General features: G+C 48.0%; 1 protein-coding gene across 1 annotated transcript in view; it reads left to right on the top strand.

Annotated features, from left to right (window-relative positions):
- The window catches only part of tmem131 (transmembrane protein 131), a 153,290-nt gene that overhangs the window by 111,331 nt on the left and 17,516 nt on the right, over positions 1-24,443 (top strand). Inside the window, exons 25-29 of the mRNA XM_084172016.1 lie at positions 2,021-2,163; positions 4,306-4,492; positions 7,190-7,369; positions 19,888-20,037; positions 20,217-20,659. Coding sequence (XP_084028142.1) covers positions 2,021-2,163; positions 4,306-4,492; positions 7,190-7,369; positions 19,888-20,037; positions 20,217-20,659 — 1,103 coding nt within the window. The remainder of the gene's footprint in view (positions 1-2,020; positions 2,164-4,305; positions 4,493-7,189; positions 7,370-19,887; positions 20,038-20,216; positions 20,660-24,443) is intronic.

The raw sequence follows: 24,443 nt of genomic DNA, 5'->3' as shown, positions 1-24,443 counted from the left end.
AGAGCTCTACACCAACCCTACACTGTGTCACGTTCATAGCTCTACACCAACCCTACACTGTCATGTTTAGAGCTCTACACCAACCCTACACTGTGTCACGTTTAGAGCTCTACACCAACCCTACACTGTGTCACGTTTAGAGCTCTACACCAACCCTACACTGTCACATTTAGAGCTCTACACCAACCCTTCACTAAGTCACGTTTAGAGCTCTACACCAACCCTACACTGAGTCACGTTTAGAGCTCTACACCAACCCTACACTGTGTCACATTTAGAGCTCTACACCAACCCTACACTGTCACATTTAGAGCTCTACACCAACCCTACACTGTCACATTTAGAGCTCTACACCAACCCTACACTGTCACATTTAGAGCTCTACACCAACCCTACACTGTCACGTTTAGAGCTCTATACCAACCCTACACTGTCACGTTTAGAGCTCTACACCAACCCTACACTGTCACGTTTAGAGCTCTACACCAACCCTACACTGTGTCACGTTTAGAGCTCTACACCAACCCTACACTGTCACATTTAGAGCTCTACACCAACCCTACACTGTGTCACGTTTAGAGCTCTACACCAACCCTACACTGTCACATTTAGAGCTCTACTCCAACCCTACACTGTCACGTTTAGAGCTCTACACCAACCCTACACTGTCATGTTTAGAGCTCTACACCAACCCTACACTGTGTAACGTTTAGTGCTCTACACCAACCCTACACTGTGTCACGTTCATAGCTCTACACCAACCCTACACTGTGTCACGTTTAGAGCTCTACACCAACCCTACACTGTGTCACGTTCATAGCTCTACACCAACCCTACACTGTCATGTTTAGAGCTCTACACCAACCCTACACTGAGTCACGTTTAGAGCTCTACACCAACCCTACACTGTGTCACGTTCATAGCTCTACACCAACCCTACACTGTCATGTTTAGAGCTCTACACCAACCCTACACTGTGTCACGTTTAGAGCTCTACACCAACCCTACACTGTGTCACGTTTAGAGCTCTACACCAACCCTACACTGTGTCACGTTTAGAGCTCTACACCAACCCTACACTGTCACATTTAGAGCTCTACACCAACCCTACACTGTCACATTTAGAGCTCTACACCAACCCTACACTGAGTCACGTTCATAGCTCTACACCAACCCTACACTGTGTCACGTTTAGAGCTCTACACCAACCCTACACTGTGTCACGTTCATAGCTCTACACCAACCCTACACTGTGTCACGTTTAGAGCTCTACACCAACCCTACACTGTGTCACGTTTAGAGCTCTACACCAACCCTACACTGTCATGTTTAGAGCTCTACACCAACCCTACACTGAGTCACGTTTAGAGCTCTACACCAACCCTACACTGAGTCACGTTTAGAGCTCTACACCAACCCTACACTGAGTCACGTTTAGAGCTCTACACCAACCCTACACTGTCACGTTTAGAGCTCTACACCAACCCTACACTGTCACATTTAGAGCTCTACACCAACCCTACACTGAGTCACGTTTAGAGCTCTACACCAACCCTACACTGTCACGTTTAGAGCTCTACACCAACCCTACACTGTCACATTTAGAGCTCTACACCAACCCTACACTGAGTCACGTTTAGAGCTCTACACCAACCCTACACTGTCATGTTTAGAGCTCTACACCAACCCTACACTGTCACATTTAGAGCTCTACACCAACCCTACACTGTCACATTTAGAGCTCTACACCAACCCTACTCATCACTCACAACTAGCCTCCTTTTAATATGATGATTTAGTGTCCACTGTCAGAAATGTATTGATAATCAGTGACTATTAGACTTTTTGAGGTCACAAAAGGTCAAGAAGAGTATGTTCTTGGAAGACCCATGGCACAGTAGCTAGCTCTACTCTTGAGTGTGTTGTTCAATGTTGTATTTTAGGAATGAGCTGACCTAGTGTGTTGTTCAATGTTGTATTTTAGGAATGAGCTGACCTAGTGTGTTGTGTTGTAATACAGGAACAACCTGACGGTGATGGATATGATCATGGTGCACGGCCAGGGAACCACAGAGAGCCTGCATATAGCTGGGAACCCTCCTGGACAAGGCAGCTCCCTTCGCTTCCAAATGACTGAGGCTTTGCTCAAGGACTGCACAGACAGTGAGTTACAGTGCCTAGTGGGTCGTTCCGTGTCATTTCAGCAAGCCATGACACCCACATATCAGATTGTCCTGAAATAGTTTCTGTAGTTAGAAACCGCTAAGATTAACATTCCTGCAACATTATTTTGTTGAACTATAATTTGATCTCTGAGAAATTAAGCTAATTTCTTGCACCCAAATTGGCAATTTTTGTATTTATAGAATTCATATAATATTCAATAAATATAGTACCTAACATCTTATTTGGAAAAACTTTTTTAAAACAATGAGTAAGACATGAAGAATCCAAATAAATTGTCAAAAGCCATCCATGTACCCCCCCCCCACACCAACAACGAGTATATAGTATCAGTTTTCTGTCTCTGAGAAGGTTCCTGCTATTAGCTGATTTATATTGTCAAGTATCGGGGCGGCAGCGTCATAATTGTGGCGGCAGCATCATGGGACTGGGGAGTTTGTCAGGATCAAAATAAATATTAATTTAAAAAAATATCGTAAAAACCTGCCAAGGTCTTCTGAATACCTAACCCTGGGATAGTTTAATTTTTCAGTGGGACAATTACACACATTGTAATGTGTATTAACTCTGGGGGTGTTTCCACCGTGTATTAACTCTGGGGGTGTTTCCACCGTGTATTAACTCTGGGGTGTTTCCACCGTGTATTAACTCTGGGGTGTTTCCACCGTGGTGTTTCCACCGTGTATTAACTCTGGGGTGTTTCCACCGTGTATTAACTCTGGGGTGTTTCCACCGTGTATTAACTCTGGGGTGTTTCCACCGTGTATTAACTCTGGGGGTGTTTCCACCGTGTATTAACTCTGGGGGTGTTTCCACCGTGTATTAACTCTGGGGTGTTTCCACCGTGTATTAACTCTGGGGTGTTTCCACCGTGGTGTTTCCACCGTGTATTAACTCTGGGGTGTTTCCACCGTGTATTAACTCTGAGGGTGTTTCCACCGTGTATTAACTCTGGGGTGTTTCCACCGTGTATTAACTCTGGGGGTGTTTCCACCGTGTATTAACTCTGGGGTGTTTCCACCGTGTATTAACTCTGGGGTGTTTCCACCGTGTATTAACTCTGGGGTGTTTCCACCGTGTATTAACTCTGGGGGTGTTTCCACCGTGTATTAACTCTGGGGGTGTTTCCACCGTGTATTAACTCTGGGGTGTTTCCACCGTGTATTAACTCTGGGGGTGTTTCCACCGTGGTGTTTCCACCGTGTATTAACTCTGGGGTGTTTCCACCGTGTATTAACTCTGGGGTGTTTCCACCGTGGTGTTTCCACCGTGTATTAACTCTGGGGGTGTTTCCACCGTGTATTAACTCTGGGGGTGTTTCCACCGTGTATTAACTCTGGGGGTGTTTCCACCGTGTATTAACTCTGGGGTGTTTCCACCGTGTATTAACTCTGGGGGTGTTTCCACCGTGTATTAACTCTGGGGGTGTTTCCACCGTGTATTAACTCTGGGGTGTTTCCACCGTGTATTAACTCAGGGGTGTTTTCACCGTGTATTAACTCAGGGGTGTTTCCACCGTGTATTAACTCTGGGGGTGTTTCTACCGTGTATTAACTCTGGGGGTGTTTCCACCGTGTATTAACTCTGGGGGTGTTTCCACCGTGTATTAACTCTGGGGGTGTTTCCACCGTGTATTAACTCTGGGGTGTTTCCACCGTGTATTAACTCTGGGGTGTTTCCACCGTGTATTAACTCTGGGGTGTTTCCACCGTGTATTAACTCTGGGGGTGTGAAGACACACAATCAAGACATCTTTGTTTTGGATTTGTTATTAATTTAGAAAATGTTCTATACCTTTTCTTTCACTTTGAAAATGTGGAGCAAGTTGTGTAAAGCTGTAAAGGGTTGTGTAGACTTTCACTAGGCACTGTATATTAACTTTACATTGCTGAAAGACTGCACAGCCAGTGAGTTACCCTTTACCCAGTTAAAGTTCTCTTCGCTACGAGGCCCCAGTCTAAAACGAGGGAAGTGCGATTCCCTGTTGGAGTTGGCCCAAGTACTGACGCTGAGAGACACCGTATCCCTTCAGAATATGCTGCCACTGCAAGTCATGTTCTCCATTTAAATGAACATTACTCTCTTAACACATCTTTCCCCCTCACCACTGTTCCTTTCCAGAGATCAAGTCCAAGGAGCCCAAGTCCACTCTGAGAAGGACCTTCAGGATGGAGAACACTGGTCTGCTCCCGTTCTATATGCGGTCTGCAGAGATCAACGGCCAGCCCTGCCAAGGATACGGATTCAAAGTTCTCAACTGTCAACAGTTTGCACTTAAACCAAATGCTTCTAAAGACCTAGTTATACTGTAAGTTTAAAATCACAGCAACTGTTTAGTAGCTTTGCATACTCACATAACAGAGTCACTGACTGATAAGACACTACAGTGTCCATCAGATGGATGGGCTTATCAGTCCTTCTATGGTGCAGAAATGGATTCCTGTAAATGGCTGTAAAAGCCTCTAATGCAGATGAATCGCATTCATTTGATAGTGTCTTATAATGTGAAATATAGCTGAGGAGAGGAGCTCTAGTCTACTGAACTGAGAGGAGCTGTGGTCTACTGAACTGAGAGGAGCTCTAGTCTACTGAACTGAGAGGAACTCTAGGCTACTGAACTGAGAGGAACTCTAGGCTACTGAACTGAGAGGAGCTCTAGTCTACTGAACTGAGAGGAACTATAGTCTACTGAACTGAGAGGAACTATAGTCTACTGAACTGAGAGGGGCTCTAGTCTACTGAACTGAGAGGGGCTCTAGTCTACTGAACTGAGAGGGGCTCTAGTCTACTGAACTGAGAGGAGCTATAGTCTACTGAACTGAGAGGAACTATAGTCTACTGAACTGAGAGGAACTATAGTCTACTGAACTGAGAGGAACTATAGTCTACTGAACTGAGAGGGGCTCTAGTCTACTGAACTGAGAGGGGCTCTAGTCTACTGAACTGAGAGGGGCTCTAGTCTACTGAACTGAGAGGAGCTCTAGGCTACTGAACTGAGAGGAGCTCTAGTCTACTGAACTGAGAGGAGCTCTAGTCTACTGAACTGAGAGGGGCTCTAGTCTACTGAACTGAGAGGAACTATAGTCTACTGAACTGAGAGGGGCTCTAGTCTACTGAACTGAGAGGGGCTCTAGTCTACTGAACTGAGAGGAGCTATAGTCTACTGAACTGAGAGGAACTATAGTCTACTGAACTGAGAGGAGCTCTAGTCTACTGAACTGAGAGGAGCTCTAGTCTACTGAACTGAGAGGAGCTGTGGTCTACTGAACTGAGAGGAGCTATAGTCTACTGAACTGAGAGGGGCTCTAGTCTACTGAACTGAGAGGAACTATAGTCTACTGAACTGAGAGGAGCTCTAGTCTACTGAACTGAGAGGAGCTATAGTCTACTGAACTGAGAGGAACTATAGTCTACTGAACTGAGAGGAGCTCTAGTCTACTGAACTGAGAGGAGCTCTAGGCTACTGAACTGAGAGGAGCTCTAGTCTACTGAACTGAGAGGAGCTCTAGTCTACTGAACTGAGAGGAACTATAGTCTACTGAACTGAGAGGAACTATAGTCTACTGAACTGAGAGGGGCTCTAGTCTACTGAACTGAGAGGGGCTCTAGTCTACTGAACTGAGAGGGGCTCTAGTCTACTGAACTGAGAGGGGCTCTAGTCTACTGAACTGAGAGGGGCTCTAGTCTACTGAACTGAGAGGAACTATAGTCTACTGAACTGAGAGGAACTATAGTCTACTGAACTGAGAGGAACTATAGTCTACTGAACTGAGAGGGGCTCTAGTCTACTGAACTGAGAGGGGCTCTAGTCTACTGAACTGAGAGGGGCTCTAGTCTACTGAACTGAGAGGAGCTATAGTCTACTGAACTGAGAGGAACTATAGTCTACTGAACTGAGAGGGGCTCTAGTCTACTGAACTGAGAGGGGCTCTAGTCTACTGAACTGAGAGGGGCTCTAGTCTACTGAACTGAGAGGAACTATAGTCTACTGAACTGAGAGGGGCTCTAGTCTACTGAACTGAGAGGGGCTCTAGTCTACTGAACTGAGAGGAGCTATAGTCTACTGAACTGAGAGGAACTATAGTCTACTGAACTGAGAGGGGCTCTAGTCTACTGAACTGAGAGGGGCTCTAGTCTACTGAACTGAGAGGAGCTATAGTCTACTGAACTGAGAGGAACTATAGTCTACTGAACTGAGAGGGGCTCTAGTCTACTGAACTGAGAGGAGCTCTAGTCTACTGAACTGAAATGGGTCAACAGATAAGTAGGGGCCTTGCAACCAGCCACTGAGCAAACACTAGCACTCAGAGGTGTGTTCTCTCCTCACGCCCTAAAAGCTATATTAATACAGGTCTTCAGCCACACGGTGTGTGTGTGTGTGTGTATGTGTGTGTGTGTGTGTGTGTGTTAGCTCTATTACTATCGGAGGATGAATGTGCTCTCTGTTCCTCTCTGTGTTGCTTGCAGTTCCTCTTCACCTCTCCCCTCTAGCCTTTAAAGAGACTCAACATCAACTCTGCTGGCTCATGTCAAGTAGCTACACAACATGGAAGTGTTTGTGTTGGCCACTTAATTTGACAAACAAAATGGCAGCCTGGTCAGTTGGTTTGCTGTAAACGGCTGTAAATATCACAGAGGGGCTCTTTAAATGTTTCTGCTATTAAGATGCATTGGTTAACAAACCTTAGTACCCAATTGTACAAGAATGACCTGCTGGTAAATGTATCTAGCTACTTCCCTTATTTTAGGCACGTGAATAATTTTGAGAGTAGTGTTGTTGTGGTTCACAGATGTCACCAAGCCATTCTCTATCTTATTGTGCTTTTAACCTTGCATCGTTGTGTGCTGCAGTATCACATCAAATGTCATTTAAGGAAAGAGAACCCTGTGTACAGTGTGGCTGGTTTAACTCGTTTGATACAGGTCACTTAACCTGTATGTGTGTATGGAGGTAGCCCCTGTTCACTGACTGACTGCGTCTCCTTCCTGTCTGTCTCTATCCCAGGTTCACACCGGACTTCACAACGTCCAGAGTGATCCGGGAGCTGAAGCTAGTGACGGAGGGAGGGTCAGAGTTTGTGTTTGTCCTGAACGCCTCTCTACCCTATCACATGTTGGCCTCCTGTACAGAGGCCCTCCCCTCCTGGGAGCTGGAGCTGTACCTCATCGTCTCCTTCATCATGAGGTATGCAGTGTACTATGTAACGACTCGCGTGGCTGACAGGATGGCAATGATGAGGCCCCGTGTAGCTCAGTTGGTAGAGCATGGCGTTTGCAACGCCAGGGTTGTGGGTTTCGATTCCCACGGGGGGCCAGTATGGAAAAATGTATGCACTCACTAACTGTAAGTCGCTCTGGATAAGAGCGTCTGCTAAATGACTAAAATGTAAAAATGTAATGAGAAACAATAACAAAAAGGTTCAGCACACAGAGGCTTAAACCAGGCTAGGCTGGAACACAGAGGCTTAAACCAGGCTAGGCTGGAACACAGAGGCTTAAACCAGGCTAGGCTGGAACACAGAGGCTTAAACCAGGCTAGGCTGGAACACAGAGGCTTAAACCAGGCTAGGCTGGAACACAGAGGCTTAAACCAGGCTAGGCTGGAACACAGAGGCTTAAACCAGGCTAGGCTGGAACACAGAGGCTTAAACCAGGCTAGGCTGGAACACAGAGGCTTAAACCAGGCTAGGCTGGAACACAGAGGCTTAAACCAGGCTAGGCTGGAACACAGAGGCTTAAACCAGGCTAGGCTGGAACACAGGGGCTTAAACCAGGCTAGGCTGGAACACAGAGGCTTAAACCAGGCTAGGCTGGAACACAGGGGCTTAAACCAGGCTAGGCTGGAACACAGAGGCTTAAACCAGGCTAGGCTGGAACATTGATTCACAGAAAGGACAATCAAAACACTCCCACACACAGGTGATAAACTTAACTTAGGCTGAACTTAACTTAGAAGACTAAATAGCTGGGCTGCTATCCAGTTTACAAGCCGACTTTTCTGCAGTCATAAGTCAATGTCCGTGAGCCTCCACCAAATGTCCGGTGAGCTCAGCCTCCAGCCAGTAGCTTCACCTGTGCTGACGAAAACAGCACCTTGTGGTTATAAATGAGGCCCCAGGTGTGTTGCGGCTTCATGTGCAGGGCATGGCTCTGCAGCCTAGCTTGCTGGTTGTGGGGCGTGACTGACGCTCCAAACAGTGGCAGTCCCCCGGTCACCACCGAGGGCACCACAACTGTATGTACAGTGCATTCGGAAAGTATTCAGACCCCTTGACATGTATAACCCAGACCCAATTGGGAGCTCATTATGAGGTATACATATTTATATATACAGTACCACTGACAAGTTTAGACACTCATTCAAGGGTTTTTCTTTATTTTTACTATTTTCTACATTGTAGAATAATAGTGAAGACATCAAAACTATGAAATAAGGGATATAGCTCAGTTGGAAGAGCATGGCGTTTGCAACGCCAGGGTTGTGAGTTCGATTTTGCTTATTTGAGCTGTTCTTGCCATAATATGGACTTAGCCCTATTTGGTAAAAGACCATCTTCTGTATACCACCCCTACCTTGTCACAACACAACTGATTGGCTCAAACGCATTAAGAAGGAAAGAAATTCCACAAATTAACTTTTAACAAGGCACACTTGTTAATTGAAATGCATTCCAGGTGACTACCTCATGAAGCAGGTTGAGAGAATGCCAAGAGTGTGCAAAGCTGTCATCAAGACAAAGGGTGGCTATTGGAAGAATCTCAAATATAAACTATATTTTGATTTGTTTAACACTTTTCTTTGGTTACTACATGATTCCATATGTGTTATTTTATAGTTTTGATGTCTTCACTATTATTAAAAAAAAATCTGAATGAGAATTATTTAGAAAAACCCTTGAATGAGTATGTTTGTCCAAACGTTTGACTGGTAGTGTACATGCATGTATAACTCAGACTCAGTTGGAAGCTGGAGCTAATCTTCTCCCTCATCATGAGATATACATAAACTCAGCAAAAAAAGAAACGTCCTCTCACTGTCAACTGTGTTTATTTTCAGCAAACTTAACATGTTTAAATATTTGTATGAACATAACAAGATTCAACAACTGAGACATAAACTGAACAAGTTCCACAGACATGTGACTAACAGAAATTGAATAATGTGTCCCTGAACAAAGGGGGGGGGGGGGGGGGTCAAAATCAAAAGTAACGGTCAGTATCTGGTGTGGCCACCAGCTGCATTAAGTACTGCAGTGCATCTCCTCCTCATGGACTGCACCAGATTTGCCAGTTCTTTCTGTGAGATGTTACCCCACTCTTCCACCAAGGCACCTGCAAGTTCCCTGACATTTCTGGGGGGAATGGCCCTAGCCCTCACCCTCCGATCCAACAGGTCCCAGACGTGCTCAATGGGATTGAGATCCGGGCTCTTCGCTGGCCATGGCAGAACACTGACATTCCTGTCTTGCAGGAAATCACGCTCAGAACGAGCAGTATGGCTGGTGGCATTGTCATGCTGGAGGGTCATGTCAGGATGAGCCTGCAGGAAGGGTACCACATGAGGGAGGAGGATGTCTTCCCTGTAACGCACAGCGTTGAGATTGCCTGCAATGACAACAAGCTCAGTCCGATGATGCTGTGACACACCGCCCCAGACCATGACGGACCCTCCACCTCCAAATCGATCCCGCTCCAGAGTACAGGCCTCGGTGTAATGCTCATTCCTTCGACGAGAAACGTGAATCCGACCATCACCCCTGGTGAGACAAAACCGCGACTCGTCAGTGAAGAGCACTTTTTGCCAGTCCTGTCTGGTCCAGCGACGGTGGGTTTGTGCCCATAGGCGACGTTGTTGCCGGTGATGTCTGGTGAGGACCTGCCTTACAACAGGCCTACAAGCCCTCAGTCCAGCCTCTCACAACCTATTGCGGACAGTCTGAGCACTGATGGAGGGATTGTGCGTTCCTGGTGTAACTCGGGCAGTTGTTGTTGCCATCCTGTACCTGTCCCGCAGGTGTGACGTTTGGATGTACCGATCCTGTGCAGGTGTTGTTACACGTGGTCTGTCACTGCGAGGTGGGAACTGGATCTAATCCCTCATTATGAGGTATACACAATACATAGTAGCTGCAGCAGTATTTTCAAATATAAGCACATTTTCAAATAGCCTGGTCCCAGATCTTTTTGTGCTGTATAACCAACTCCTATCGTGGTTGGCACAAACAGATCTGTGGCCAGGCTTTTCAACCACATCATTGTGTTTATATCAGATGATAATTTACTAGCTTCTCTCTCCTCTGTAACTCCCTGTTAACATGGCTCTCCTCTCTCCTCTGTAGCTCCCTGTTAACATGGCTCTCCTCTGTAGCTCCCTGTTAACATGGCTCTCCTCTCTCCTCTGTAGCTCCCTGTTAACATGGCTCTCCTCTCTCCTCTGTAGCTCCCTGTTAACATGGCTCTCCTCTCTCCTCTGTAGCTCCCTGTTAACATGGCTCTCCTCTCTCCTCTGTAGCTCCTTGTTAACATGGCTCTCCTCTCTCCTCTGTAGCTCCCTGTTAACATGGCTCTCCTCTCTCCTCTGTAGCTCCCTGTTAACATGGCTCTCCTCTCTCCTCTGTAGCTCCATGTTAACATGGCTCTCCTCTCTCCTCTGTAGCTCCCTGTTAAAATGGCTCTCCTCTCTCCTCTGTAGCTCCCTGTTAACATGGCTCTCCTCTGTAGCTCCATGTTAACATGGCTCTCCTCTCTCCTCTGTAGCTCCCTGTTAACATGGCTCTCCTCTCTCCTCTGTAGCTCCCTGTTAACATGGCTCTCCTCTCTCCTCTGTAACTCCCTGTTAACATGGCTCTCCTCCTCCATAGCTCCCTGTTAACATGGCTCTCCTCTCTCCTCTGTAGCTCCCTGTTAACATGGCTCTCCTCTCTCCTCTGTAACTCCCTGTTAACATGGCTCTCCTCCTCCATAGCTCCTTGTTAACATGGCTCTCCTCTCTCCTCTGTAGCTCCCTGTTAACATGGCTCTCCTCTCTCCTCTGTAGCTCCCTGTTAACATGGCTCTCCTCTCTCCTCTGTAGCTCCCTGTTAACATGGCTCTCCTCTCTCCTCTGTAGCTCCCTGTTAACATGGCTCTCCTCTCTCCTCTGTAGCTCCCTGTTAACATGGCTCTCCTCTCTCCTCTGTAGCTCCCTGTTAACATGGCTCTCCTCTCTCCTCTGTAGCTCCCTGTTAACATGGCTCTCCTCTCTCCTCTGTAGCTCCTTGTTAACATGGCTCTCCTCTCTCCTCTGTAGCTCCCTGTTAACATGGCTCTCCTCTCTCCTCTGTAGCTCCCTGTTAACATGGCTCTCCTCTCTCCTCTGTAGCTCCCTGTTAACATGGCTCTCCTCTCTACTCTGTAGCTCCCTGTTAACATGGCTCTCCTCTCTCCTCTGTAGCTCCCTGTTAACATGGCTCTCCTCTCTCCTCTGTAGCTCCCTGTTAACATGGCTCTCCTCTGTAGCTCCCTGTTAACATGGCTCTCCTCTCTCCTCTGTAGCTCCCTGTTAACATGGCTCTCCTCTCTCCTCTGTAGCTCCATGTTAACATGGCTCTCCTCTCTCCTCTGTAGCTCCCTGTTAACATGGCTCTCCTCTCTCCTCTGTAGCTCCCTGTTAACATGGCTCTCCTCTCTCCTCTGTAGCTCCCTGTTAACATGGCTCTCCTCTCTCCTCTGTAACTCCCTGTTAACATGGCTCTCCTCCTCCATAGCTCCCTGTTAACATGGCTCTCCTCTCTCCTCTGTAGCTCCCTGTTAACATGGCTCTCCTCTCTCCTCTGTAGCTCCCTGTTAACATGGCTCTCCTCTCTCCTCTGTAGCTCCCTGTTAACATGGCTCTTCTCTCTCATCTGTAGCTCCCTGTTAACATGGCTCTCCTCTCTCCTCTGTAGCTCCCTGTTAACATGGCTCTCCTCTCTCCTCTGTAGCTCCCTGTTAACATGGCTCTCCTCTGTAGCTCCCTGTTAACATGGCTCTCCTCTCTCCTCTGTAGCTCCCTGTTAACATGGCTCTCCTCTCTCCTCTGTAGCTCCCTGTTAACATGGCTCTCCTCTCTCCTCTGTAGCTCCCTGTTAACATGGCTCTCCTCTCTCCTCTGTAGCTCCCTGTTAACATGGCTCTCCTCTCTCCTCTGTAGCTCCCTGTTAACATGGCTCTCCTCTCTCCTCCATAGCTCCCTGTTAACATGGCTCTCCTCTCTCCTCTGTAGCTCCCTGTTAACATGGCTCTCCTCTCTCCTCTGAAGCTCCCTGTTAACATGGCTCTCCTCTCTCCTCTGTAGCTCCCTGTTAACATGGCTCTCCTCTCTCCTCTGTAGCTCCCTGTTAACATGGCTCTCCTCTGTAGCTCCCTGTTAACATGGCTCTCCTCTCTCCTCTGTAGCTCCCTGTTAACATGGCTCTCCTCTCTCCTCTGTAGCTCCCTGTTAACATGGCTCTCCTCTCTCCTCTGTAGCTCCCTGTTAACATGGCTCTCCTCTCTCCTCTGTAGCTCCCTGTTAACATGGCTCTCCTCTCTCCTCTGTAGCTCCCTGTTAACATGGCTCTCCTCCTCCTCCATAGCTCCCTGATAACATGGCTCTCCTCTCTCCTCTGTAGCTCCCTGTTAACATGGCTCTCCTCTCTCCTCTGTAACTCCCTGTTAACATGGCTCTCCTCTCTCCTCTGTAGCTCCCTGTTAACATGGCTCTCCTCTGTAGCTCCCTGTTAACATGGCTCTCCTCTCTCCTCTGTAGCTCCCTGTTAACATGGCTCTCCTCTCTCCTCTGTAGCTCCCTGTTAACATGGCTCTCCTCTCTCCTCTGTAGCTCCCTGTTAACATGGCTCTCCTCTCTCCTCTGTAGCTCCCTGTTAACATGGCTCTCCTCTCTCCTCTGTAGCTCCCTGTTAACATGGCTCTCCTCTCTCCTCTGTAGCTCCCTGTTAACATGGCTCTCCTCTGTAGCTCCCTGTTAACATGGCTCTCCTCTGTAGCTCCCTGTTAACATGGCTCTCCTCTCTCCTCTGTAGCTCCCTGTTAACATGGCTCTCCTCTCTCCTCTGTAGCTCCCTGTTAACATGGCTCTCCTCTCTCCTCTGTAGCTCCCTGTTAACATGGCTCTCCTCTCTCCTCTGTAGCTCCCTGTTAACATGGCTCTCCTCTCTCCTCTGTAGCTCCCTGTTAACATGGCTCTCCTCTCTCCTCTGTAACTCCCTGTTAACATGGCTCTCCTCCTCCATAGCTCCCTGTTAACATGGCTCTCCTCTCTCCTCTGTAGCTCCCTGTTAACATGGCTCTCCTCTCTCCTCTGTAGCTCCCTGTTAACATGGCTCTCCTCTGTAGCTCCCTGTTAACATGGCTCTCCTCTCTCCTCTGTAGCTCCCTGTTAACATGGCTCTCCTCTCTCCTCTGTAGCTCCCTGTTAACATGGCTCTCCTCTCTCCTCTGTAGCTCCCTGTTAACATGGCTCTCCTCTGTAGCTCCCTGTTAACATGGCTCTCCTCTCTCCTCTGTAGCTCCCTGTTAACATGGCTCTCCTCTCTCCTCTGTAGCTCCCTGTTAACATGGCTCTCCTCTCTCCTCTGTAGCTCCCTGTTAACATGGCTCTCCTCTCTCCTCTGTAGCTCCCTGTTAACATGGCTCTCCTCTCTCCTCTGTAGCTCCCTGTTAACATGGCTCTCCTCTCTCCTCTGTAGCTCCCTGTTAACATGGCTCTCCTCCTCCTCCATAGCTCCCTGATAACATGGCTCTCCTCTCTCCTCTGTAGCTCCCTGTTAACATGGCTCTCCTCTCTCCTCTGTAACTCCCTGTTAACATGGCTCTCCTCTCTCCTCTGTAGCTCCCTGTTAACATGGCTCTCCTCCTCCTCCATAGCTCCCTGATAACATGGCTCTCCTCTCTCCTCTGTAGCTCCCTGTTAACATGGCTCTCCTCTCTCCTCTGTAACTCCCTGTTAACATGGCTCTCCTCTCTCCTCTGTAGCTCCCTGTTAACATGGCTCTCCTCTGTAGCTCCCTGTTAACATGGCTCTCCTCTCTCCTCTGTAGCTCCCTGTTAACATGGCTCTCCTCTCTCCTCTGTAGCTCCCTGTTAACATGGCTCTCCTCTCTCCTCTGTAGCTCCCTGTTAACATGGCTCTCCTCTCTCCTCTGTAGCTCCCTGTTAACATGGCTCTCCTCTGTAGCTCCCTGTTAACATGGCTCTCCTCTGTAGCTCCCTGTTAACATGGCTCTCCTCTCTCCTCTGTAGCTCCCTGTTAACATGGCTCTCCTCTCTCCTCTGTAGCTCCCTGTTAACATGGCTCTCCTCTCTCCTCTGTAGCTCCCTGTTAACATGGCTCTCCTCTCTCCTCTGTAGCTCCCTGTTAACATGGCTCTCCTCTCTCCTCTGTAGCTCCCTGTTAACATGGCTCTCCTCTCTCCTCTGTAACTCCCTGTTAACATGGCTCTCCTCCTCCATAGCTCCCTGTTAACATGGCTCTCCTCTCTCCTCTGTAGCTCCCTGTTAACATGGCTCTCCTCTCTCCTCTGTAGCTCCCTGTTAACATGGCTCTCCTCTGTAGCTCCCTGTTAACATGGCTCTCCTCTCTCCTCTGTAGCTCCCTGTTAACATGGCTCTCCTCTCTCCTCTGTAGCTCCCTGTTAACATGGCTCTCCTCTCTCCTCTGTAGCTCCCTGTTAACATGGCTCTCCTCTGTAGCTCCCTGTTAACATGGCTCTCCTCTCTCCTCTGTAGCTCCCTGTTAACATGGCTCTCCTCTCTCCTCTGTAGCTCCCTGTTAACATGGCTCTCCTCTCTCCTCTGTAGCTCCCTGTTAACATGGCTCTCCTCTCTCCTCTGTAGCTCCCTGTTAACATGGCTCTCCTCTCTCCTCTGTAGCTCCCTGTTAACATGGCTCTCCTCTCTCCTCTGTAGCTCCCTGTTAACATGGCTCTCCTCCTCCTCCATAGCTCCCTGATAACATGGCTCTCCTCTCTCCTCTGTAGCTCCCTGTTAACATGGCTCTCCTCTCTCCTCTGTAACTCCCTGTTAACATGGCTCTCCTCTCTCCTCTGTAGCTCCCTGTTAACATGGCTCTCCTCTGTAGCTCCCTGTTAACATGGCTCTCCTCTCTCCTCTGTAGCTCCCTGTTAACATGGCTCTCCTCTCTCCTCTGTAGCTCCCTGTTAACATGGCTCTCCTCTCTCCTCTGTAGCTCCCTGTTAACATGGCTCTCCTCTCTCCTCTGTAGCTCCCTGTTAACATGGCTCTCCTCTGTAGCTCCCTGTTAACATGGCTCTCCTCTGTAGCTCCCTGTTAACATGGCTCTCCTCTCTCCTCTGTAGCTCCCTGTTAACATGGCTCTCCTCTCTCCTCTGTAGCTCCCTGTTAACATGGCTCTCCTCTCTCCTCTGTAGCTCCCTGTTAACATGGCTCTCCTCTCTCCTCTGTAGCTCCTTGTTAACATGGCTCTCCTCTCTCCTCTGTAGCTCCCTGTTAACATGGCTCTCCTCTCTCCTCTGTAGCTCCCTGTTAACATGGCTCTCCTCTCTCCTCTGTAGCTCCATGTTAACATGGCACTCCTCTCTCCTCTGTAGCTCCCTGTTAACATGGCTCTCCTCTCTCCTCTGTAGCTCCCTGTTAACATGGCTCTCCTCTCTCCTCTGTAGCTCCCTGTTAACATGGCTCTCCTCTCTCCTCTGTAGCTCCCTGTTAACATGGCTCTCCTCTCTCCTCTGTAGCTCCCTGTTAACATGGCTCTCCTCTCTCCTCTGTAGCTCCCTGTTAACATGGCTCTCCTCTCTCCTCTGTAGCTCCCTGTTAACATGGCTCTCCTCTCTCCTCTGTAACTCCCTGTTAACATGGCTCTCCTCCTCCATAGCTCCCTGTTAACATGGCTCTCCTCTCTCCTCTGTAGCTCCCTGTTAACATGGCTCTCCTCTCTCCTCTGTAGCTCCCTGTTAACATGGCTCTCCTCTGTAGCTCCCTGTTAACATGGCTCTCCTCTCTCCTCTGTAGCTCCCTGTTAACATGGCTCTCCTCTCTCCTCTGTAGCTCCCTGTTAACATGGCTCTCCTCCTCCTCCATAGCTCCCTGATAACATGGCTCTCCTCTCTCCTCTGTAGCTCCCTGTTAACATGGCTCTCCTCTCTCCTCTGTAACTCCCTGTTAACATGGCTCTCCTCTCTCCTCTGTAGCTCCCTGTTAACATGGCTCTCCTCTGTAGCTCCCTGTTAACATGGCTCTCCTCTCTCCTCTGTAGCTCCCTGTTAACATGGCTCTCCTCTCTCCTCTGTAGCTCCCTGTTAACATGGCTCTCCTCTCTCCTCTGTAGCTCCCTGTTAACATGGCTCTCCTCTCTCCTCTGTAGCTCCCTGTTAACATGGCTCTCCTCTGTAGCTCCCTGTTAACATGGCTCTCCTCTGTAGCTCCCTGTTAACATGGCTCTCCTCTCTCCTCTGTAGCTCCCTGTTAACATGGCTCTCCTCTCTCCTCTGTAGCTCCCTGTTAACATGGCTCTCCTCTCTCCTCTGTAGCTCCCTGTTAACATGGCTCTCCTCTCTCCTCTGTAGCTCCTTGTTAACATGGCTCTCCTCTCTCCTCTGTAGCTCCCTGTTAACATGGCTCTCCTCTCTCCTCTGTAGCTCCCTGTTAACATGGCTCTCCTCTCTCCTCTGTAGCTCCATGTTAACATGGCACTCCTCTCTCCTCTGTAGCTCCCTGTTAACATGGCTCTCCTCTCTCCTCTGTAGCTCCCTGTTAACATGGCTCTCCTCTCTCCTCTGTAGCTCCCTGTTAACATGGCTCTCCTCTCTCCTCTGTAGCTCCCTGTTAACATGGCTCTCCTCTCTCCTCTGTAGCTCCCTGTTAACATGGCTCTCCTCTCTCCTCTGTAGCTCCCTGTTAACATGGCTCTCCTCTCTCCTCTGTAGCTCCCTGTTAACATGGCTCTCCTCTCTCCTCTGTAACTCCCTGTTAACATGGCTCTCCTCCTCCATAGCTCCCTGTTAACATGGCTCTCCTCTCTCCTCTGTAGCTCCCTGTTAACATGGCTCTCCTCTCTCCTCTGTAGCTCCCTGTTAACATGGCTCTCCTCTGTAGCTCCCTGTTAACATGGCTCTCCTCTCTCCTCTGTAGCTCCCTGTTAACATGGCTCTCCTCTCTCCTCTGTAGCTCCCTGTTAACATGGCTCTCCTCTCTCCTCTGTAGCTCCCTGTTAACATGGCTCTCCTCTCTCCTCTGTAGCTCCCTGTTAACATGGCTCTCCTCTGTAGCTCCCTGTTAACATGGCTCTCCTCTCTCCTCTGTAGCTCCCTGTTAACATGGCTCTCCTCTCTCCTCTGTAGCTCCCTGTTAACATGGCTCTCCTCTCTCCTCTGTAGCTCCCTGTTAACATGGCTCTCCTCTCTCCTCTGTAGCTCCCTGTTAACATGGCTCTCCTCTCTCCTCTGTAGCTCCTTGTTAACATGGCTCTCCTCTCTCCTCTGTAGCTCCCTGTTAACATGGCTCTCCTCTCTCCTCTGTAGCTCCCTGTTAACATGGCTCTCCTCTCTCCTCTGTAGCTCCATGTTAACATGGCTCTCCTCTCTCCTCTGTAGCTCCCTGTTAAAATGTCTCTCCTCTCTCCTCTGTAGCTCCCTGTTAACATGGCTCTCCTCTCTCCTCTGTAGCTCCCTGTTAACATGGCTCTCCTCTGTAGCTCCCTGTTAACATGGCTCTCCTCTGTAGCTCCCTGTTAACATGGCTCTCCTCTCTCCTCTGTAGCTCCCTGTTAACATGGCTCTCCTCTCTCCTCTGTAGCTCCATGTTAACATGGCTCTCCTCTCTCCTCTGTAGCTCCCTGTTAACATGGCTCTCCTCTCTCCTCTGTAGCTCCCTGTTAACATGGCTCTCCTCTCTCCTCTGTAGCTCCCTGTTAACATGGCTCTCCTCTCTCCTCTGTAACTCCCTGTTAACATGGCTCTCCTCCTCCATAGCTCCCTGTTAACATGGCTCTCCTCTCTCCTCTGTAGCTCCCTGTTAACATGGCTCTCCTCTCTCCTCTGTAGCTCCCTGTTAACATGGCTCTTCTCTCTCCTCTGTAGCTCCCTGTTAACATGGCTCTCCTCTCTCCTCTGTAGCTCCCTGTTAACATGGCTCTCCTCTCTCCTCTGTAGCTCCCTGTTAACATGGCTCTCCTCTGTAGCTCCCTGTTAACATGGCTCTCCTCTCTCCTCTGTAGCTCCCTGTTAACATGGCTCTCCTCTCTCCTCTGTAGCTCCCTGTTAACATGGCTCTCCTCTCTCCTCTGTAGCTCCCTGTTAACATGGCTCTCCTCTCTCCTCTGTAGCTCCCTGTTAACATGGCTCTCCTCTCTCCTCTGTAGCTCCCTGTTAACATGGCTCTCCTCTCTCCTCTGTAGCTCCCTGTTAACATGGCTCTCCTCTCTCCTCCATAGCTCCCTGTTAACATGGCTCTCCTCTCTCCTCTGTAGCTCCCTGTTAACATGGCTCTCCTCTCTCCTCTGTAGCTCCCTGTTAACATGGCTCTCCTCTCTCCTCTGTAGCTCCCTGTTAACATGGCTCTCCTCTCTCCTCTGTAGCTCCCTGTTAACATGGCTCTCCTCTGTAGCTCCCTGTTAACATGGCTCTCCTCTCTCCTCTGTAGCTCCCTGTTAACATGGCTCTCCTCTCTCCTCTGTAGCTCCCTGTTAACATGGCTCTCCTCTCTCCTCTGTAGCTCCCTGTTAACATGGCTCTCCTCTCTCCTCTGTAGCTCCCTGTTAACATGGCTCTCCTCTCTCCTCTGTAGCTCCCTGTTAACATGGCTCTCCTCCTCCATAGCTCCCTGTTAACATGGCTCTCCTCTCTCCTCTGTAGCTCCCTGTTAACATGGCTCTCCTCTCTCCTCTGTAACTCCCTGTTAACATGGCTCTCCTCTCTCCTCTGTAGCTCCCTGTTAACATGGCTCTCCTCTGTAGCTCCCTGTTAACATGGCTCTCCTCTCTCCTCTGTAGCTCCCTGTTAACATGGCTCTCCTCTCTCCTCTGTAGCTCCCTGTTAACATGGCTCTCCTCTCTCCTCTGTAGCTCCCTGTTAACATGGCTCTCCTCTCTCCTCTGTAGCTCCCTGTTAACATGGCTCTCCTCTCTCCTCTGTAGCTCCCTGTTAACATGGCTCTCCTCTCTCCTCTGTAGCTCCCTGTTAACATGGCTCTCCTCTCTCCTCTGTAGCTCCCTGTTAACATGGCTCTCCTCTCTCCTCTGTAGCTCCCTGTTAACATGGCTCTCCTCTCTCCTCTGTAGCTCCCTGTTAACATGGCTCTCCTCTCTCCTCTGTAGCTCCCTGTTAACATGGCTCTCCTCTCTCCTCTGTAGCTCCCTGTTAACATGGCTCTCCTCCTCCATAGCTCCCTGTTAACATGGCTCTCCTCTCTCCTCTGTAGCTCCCTGTTAACATGGCTCTCCTCTCTCCTCTGTAACTCCCTGTTAACATGGCTCTCCTCTCTCCTCTGTAGCTCCCTGTTAACATGGCTCTCCTCTCTCCTCTGTAGCTCCCTGTTAACATGGCTCTCCTCTCTCCTCTGTAGCTCCATGTTAACATGGCTCTCCTCTCTCCTCTGTAGCTCCATGTTAACATGGCTCTCCTCTCTCCTCTGTAGCTCCCTGTTAACATGGCTCTCCTCTCTCCTCTGTAGCTCCCTGATAACATGGCTCTCCTCTCTCCTCTGTAGCTCCCTGTTCCTGCTGGTGATTGCTAAAGCCTACCTGGAAGCCCAGGGGATCTGGGAGCCCTTTAAGAGAAGTCTGTCTCTGGACTCTGCCATGGAGACGGGCAGACCCTTCCACCTCAGGGAAATAGTATTCATTTCAAGTGATGCTAAGTAAGTCCGACTACCTCTTTTGTTATGGATGTATTTGTTTGTCATTAAAGTGTCTTGCATCAAAGATAGCCCACCCATATGGATGTATATAATGGTCCTCTTGTGGAGAGTAGTATCTTTTTCAGAGAACTGTTACATCTTCTAAAAATGTGATGTCCCCACTATTCTTTGTCCTTTAGCTTGAATGATTTCACTGACACCCACCAGAAATCGACCAGGGGGATGTATGGGTCTGGTAGTGGGGTGTCCCGGGCCGGGGGCCAGAACAGCAGGTCCTCCATGGACCTTGATAGACAGAGAGCCAGGATGGGCTTCGGTCGATCAACTATACAAGCCTCCTCCACTTCCTCCTCCTCTTCCTCCCAGCTAGCCAATGGCGCCCCGGTTTCCTGTCAGCTGACCAATCGGAAGGCGCGGAGCTCCAAGGGGCAGCAGGGTGGAGGACGCCTGGACCTCCAGGACGGGGGCCCTGGGTCAGGGTCGTCTCTGCCCCACAGAAGGCTCTGTTCTGGGGGAGAGGACCCAGACTACGCCAGCCTCCTGGGGGCCATGGATAATGACCTAGACAGACCTGAATCACCTCTACAAGCTCTACAGGATCACAACGGATCTCAGAACAATGGTAGCATTACTCCTCCGTCTACACAGAACAATGGTAGCATTACTCCTCCGTCTACACAGAACAATGGTAGCATTACTCCTCCGTCTACACAGAACAATGGTAGCATTACTCCTCCGTCTACACAGAACAATGGTAGCATTACTCCTCAGTCTACACAGAACAATGGTAGCATTACTCCTCCGTCTACACAGAACAATGGTAGCATTACTCCTCCGTCTACACAGAACAATGGTAGCATTACTCCTCCGTCTACACAGAACAATGGTAGCATTACTCCTCCGTCTACACAGAACAATGGTAGCATTACTCCTCAGTCTACACAGAACAATGGTAGCATTACTCCTCCGTCTACACAGAACAATGGTAGCATTACTCCTCAGTCTACACAGAACAATGGTAGCATTACTCCTCCGTCTACACAGAACAATGGTAGCATTACTCCTCAGTCTACACAGAACAATGGTAGCATTACTCCTCCGTCTACACAGAACAATGGTAGCATTACTCCTCCGTCTACACAGAACAATGGTAGCATTACTCCTCCGTCTACACAGAACAATGGTAGCATTACTCCTCCGTCTACACAGAACAATGGTAGCATTACTCCTCCGTCTACACAGAACAATGGTAGCATTACTCCTCCGTCTACACAGAACAATGGTAGCATTACTCCTCCGTCTACACAGAACAATGGTAGCATTACTCCTCAGTCTACACAGAACAATGGTAGCATTACTCCTCCGTCTACACAGAACAATGGTAGCATTACTCCTCAGTCTACACAGAACAATGGTAGCATTACTCCTCCGTCTACACATAACAATGGTAGCATTACTCCTCAGTCTACACAGAACAATGGTAGCATTACTCATCCGTCTACACAGAACAATGGTAGCATTACTCCTCAGTCTACACAGAACAATGGTAGCATTACTCCTCAGTCTACACAGAACAATGGTAGCATTACTCCTCAGTCTACACAGAACAATGGTAGCATTACTCCTCCGTCTACACAGAACAATGGTAGCATTACTCCTCAGTCTACACATAACAATGGTAGCATTACTCCTCCGTCTACACAGAACAATGGTAGCATTACTCCTCAGTCTACACAGAACAATGGTAGCATTACTCCTCCGTCTACACAGAACAATGGTAGCATTACTCCTCAGTCTACACAGAACAATGGTAGCATTACTCCTCAGTCTACACAGAACAATGGTAGCATTTTATTTCACACTAACTACACCCATGATGGATGGGGCTGTGCAGAGCAATATAAACAGTGCTTTGATTCTACACGTACAGTGTCTTCAGAAAGTTTTCACACCCCTTGACCTTTTCCACATTTTGTTGTGTTAAAGCCTGAATTTAAAATGGATTACATTTAGATTTTTTTACACATTTATAAAAAATGAAACACCAAAATGTCTTGAATCAATAAGTATCCAACCCCTTTGTTATGGCCTAAATACGTTCAGGAGTAAAAATGTGCTTAACAAGTCACATAATAAGTTGCATGGATTCACTCTGTGTGCAATAATAGTGTTTGATTGTAAGGTCCCTCAGTCGAGCAGTGCATTTTAAACACAGATTCAACCACAAAGACCAGGGAGGTTTTCAAGTGACTCACAAAGAAGGGCTCCTATTGGTAGATAGGTAAAAATAAAAAAAGCAGACATTGAATATCCCTTTGAGCATGGTGAAGTTATTAATTACACTTTGGATGGTGTATCAATACACCCAGTCACTACAAAGATACAGGCGTCCTTCCTAACTCAGTTGTCGGAGAGGAAGGAAACCACTCAGGGATTTCACCATGAGGCCAATGGTGACTTTAAAACAGTTACAGAGTTTAATGGCTGTGAAAGGAGGAAATTGAGGATGGATCAACAACATTGTAGTTACTCCACAACACTAACCTAAATGACAGAGTGAAAAGAAGGAAGCCTGTACAGAATACAAATATTCCAAAACATGCATCCTGTTTGCAACAAGGCACTAAAGTAATACTGCAAAAAATGTGGCAAAGCAATTAACGTCTTGTCCTGAATACAAAGTGTTATGTTTGGGGCAAATCCAACACATTACTGAGTACCATTCTCCATATTTTCAAGCATAGTGGTGGCTGCATCATGTTATGGGTATGCTTGGAATCAATAAGAACTGGGGAGTTTTTCAGGCTAAAAAATAAAAGGAATGGAGCTAAGCTCAGGCAAAATCCTATAGGAAAACCTGGTTCAGTCTGCTTTCCACCAGACACTGGGAGATTAATTCACCTTTCAACAGGACAATAACCTAAAACACAAGGCCAAATATACACTGGAGTTGCTTACCAAGAAGACAGTGAATGTTCCTGAGAGGCCGAATTACAGTTTTGACTTAAATCTGCTTGAAAATCTATGGCAAGACCTGAAAATGGTTGCCTAGCAATGATCAACAACCAATTTGACAGAGCTTGAAGAATTTTGAAAAGAATAATGGGCAAATGTTGCACAATCCAGGTGTGGAAAGCTCTTAGAGACTTTCCCAGAAAGACTCACAGCTGTAATCACTGCCAAAGGTGCTTCTACAAAGTATTGACTCAGGGGTGTGAATACTTTAGTATACTGAACAAAAATATAAACGCAACATGCAACAACTTCAAATATTTTACTCAGTTAATTTAAATAAATAAATTATGCCCTCATCTATGGATTTCACATGACTGGGCAGGGTTGCAGCCATGGGTGGGCCTGGGAGGGCATAGGCCCACCCACTGGGGAGCCAGGCCCAGCCAATCAGAATGAGTTTCCCCCCCCCCCTCCTCAGCACGCTCCCGCAAAACTTGAGACATCTGTGGCATTGTGTTATGTGACAAAACTACACATTTTAGAGTGGCCTTTTATTGTCCCCAGCACAAGGTGCACCTGTGTAATGATCATGTTGTTTAATCAGCTTCTTGATATGCCACACCTGTCAGGTGGATGGATTATCTTGGCAAAGGAGAAATGCTCACTAACAGGGATGTAAACTAATTTGTGCACATTTGAGAGAAATACACATTTTGTGCGTATTTTAGGGGATTTTTTTTATTTTCAGCTCGTGAAACATGGGACCAACACTTTACATGTTCCGTTTATATTTTTGTATGAATTATATTCAGTATAAATGAGATATTTTTGTCATTATGGGGTATTGTGTGTGAAAACCAACAACATTTGATCCATTTTGAATTCAGGCGGTAACACAAGATGTGGAATAAGTGAAGTGGTATGAATCCTTTCTGGAGGCACCGTAGGACTCTCTGGGGCTGTGCAGAGCTGAATTGTTTGGAGTTGACTAGAGGTAGTGCACAAGCCCTTTGTAACCAACCATGCTTAGGCATATGTATTTGTGTTGTTCTGCAGTAGTTGTGACTGTAGTTGTGTATTTGTGTTGTCCTGCAGTAGTTGTGACTGTAGTTGTGACTGTAGTTGTGTATTTGTGGTGTCCTGCAGTAGTTGTGACTGTAGTTGTGTATTTGTGTTGTCCTGCAGTAGTTGTGACTGTAGTTGTGACTGTAGTTGTGTATTTGTGTTGTCCTGCAGTAGTTGTGACTGTAGTTGTGTATTTGTGGTGTCCTGCAGTAGTTGTGACTGTAGTTGTGTATTTGTGTTGTCCTGCAGTAGTTGTGACTGTAGTTGTGTATTTGTGTTGTCCTGCAGTAGTTGTGACTGTAGTTGTGACTGTAGTTGTGTATTTGTGTTGTCCTGCAGTAGTTGTGACTGTAGTTGTGTATTTGTGTTGTCCTGCAGTAGTTGTG

This window comes from Coregonus lavaretus (assembly GCF_964263955.1).
Source record: "Coregonus lavaretus genome assembly, chromosome: 11".
NCBI lineage: Eukaryota > Metazoa > Chordata > Actinopteri > Salmoniformes > Salmonidae > Coregonus > Coregonus lavaretus.
Note: the sequence above shows the minus strand (reverse complement) of the source record. Positions and strands in the feature narration are given on the sequence as shown.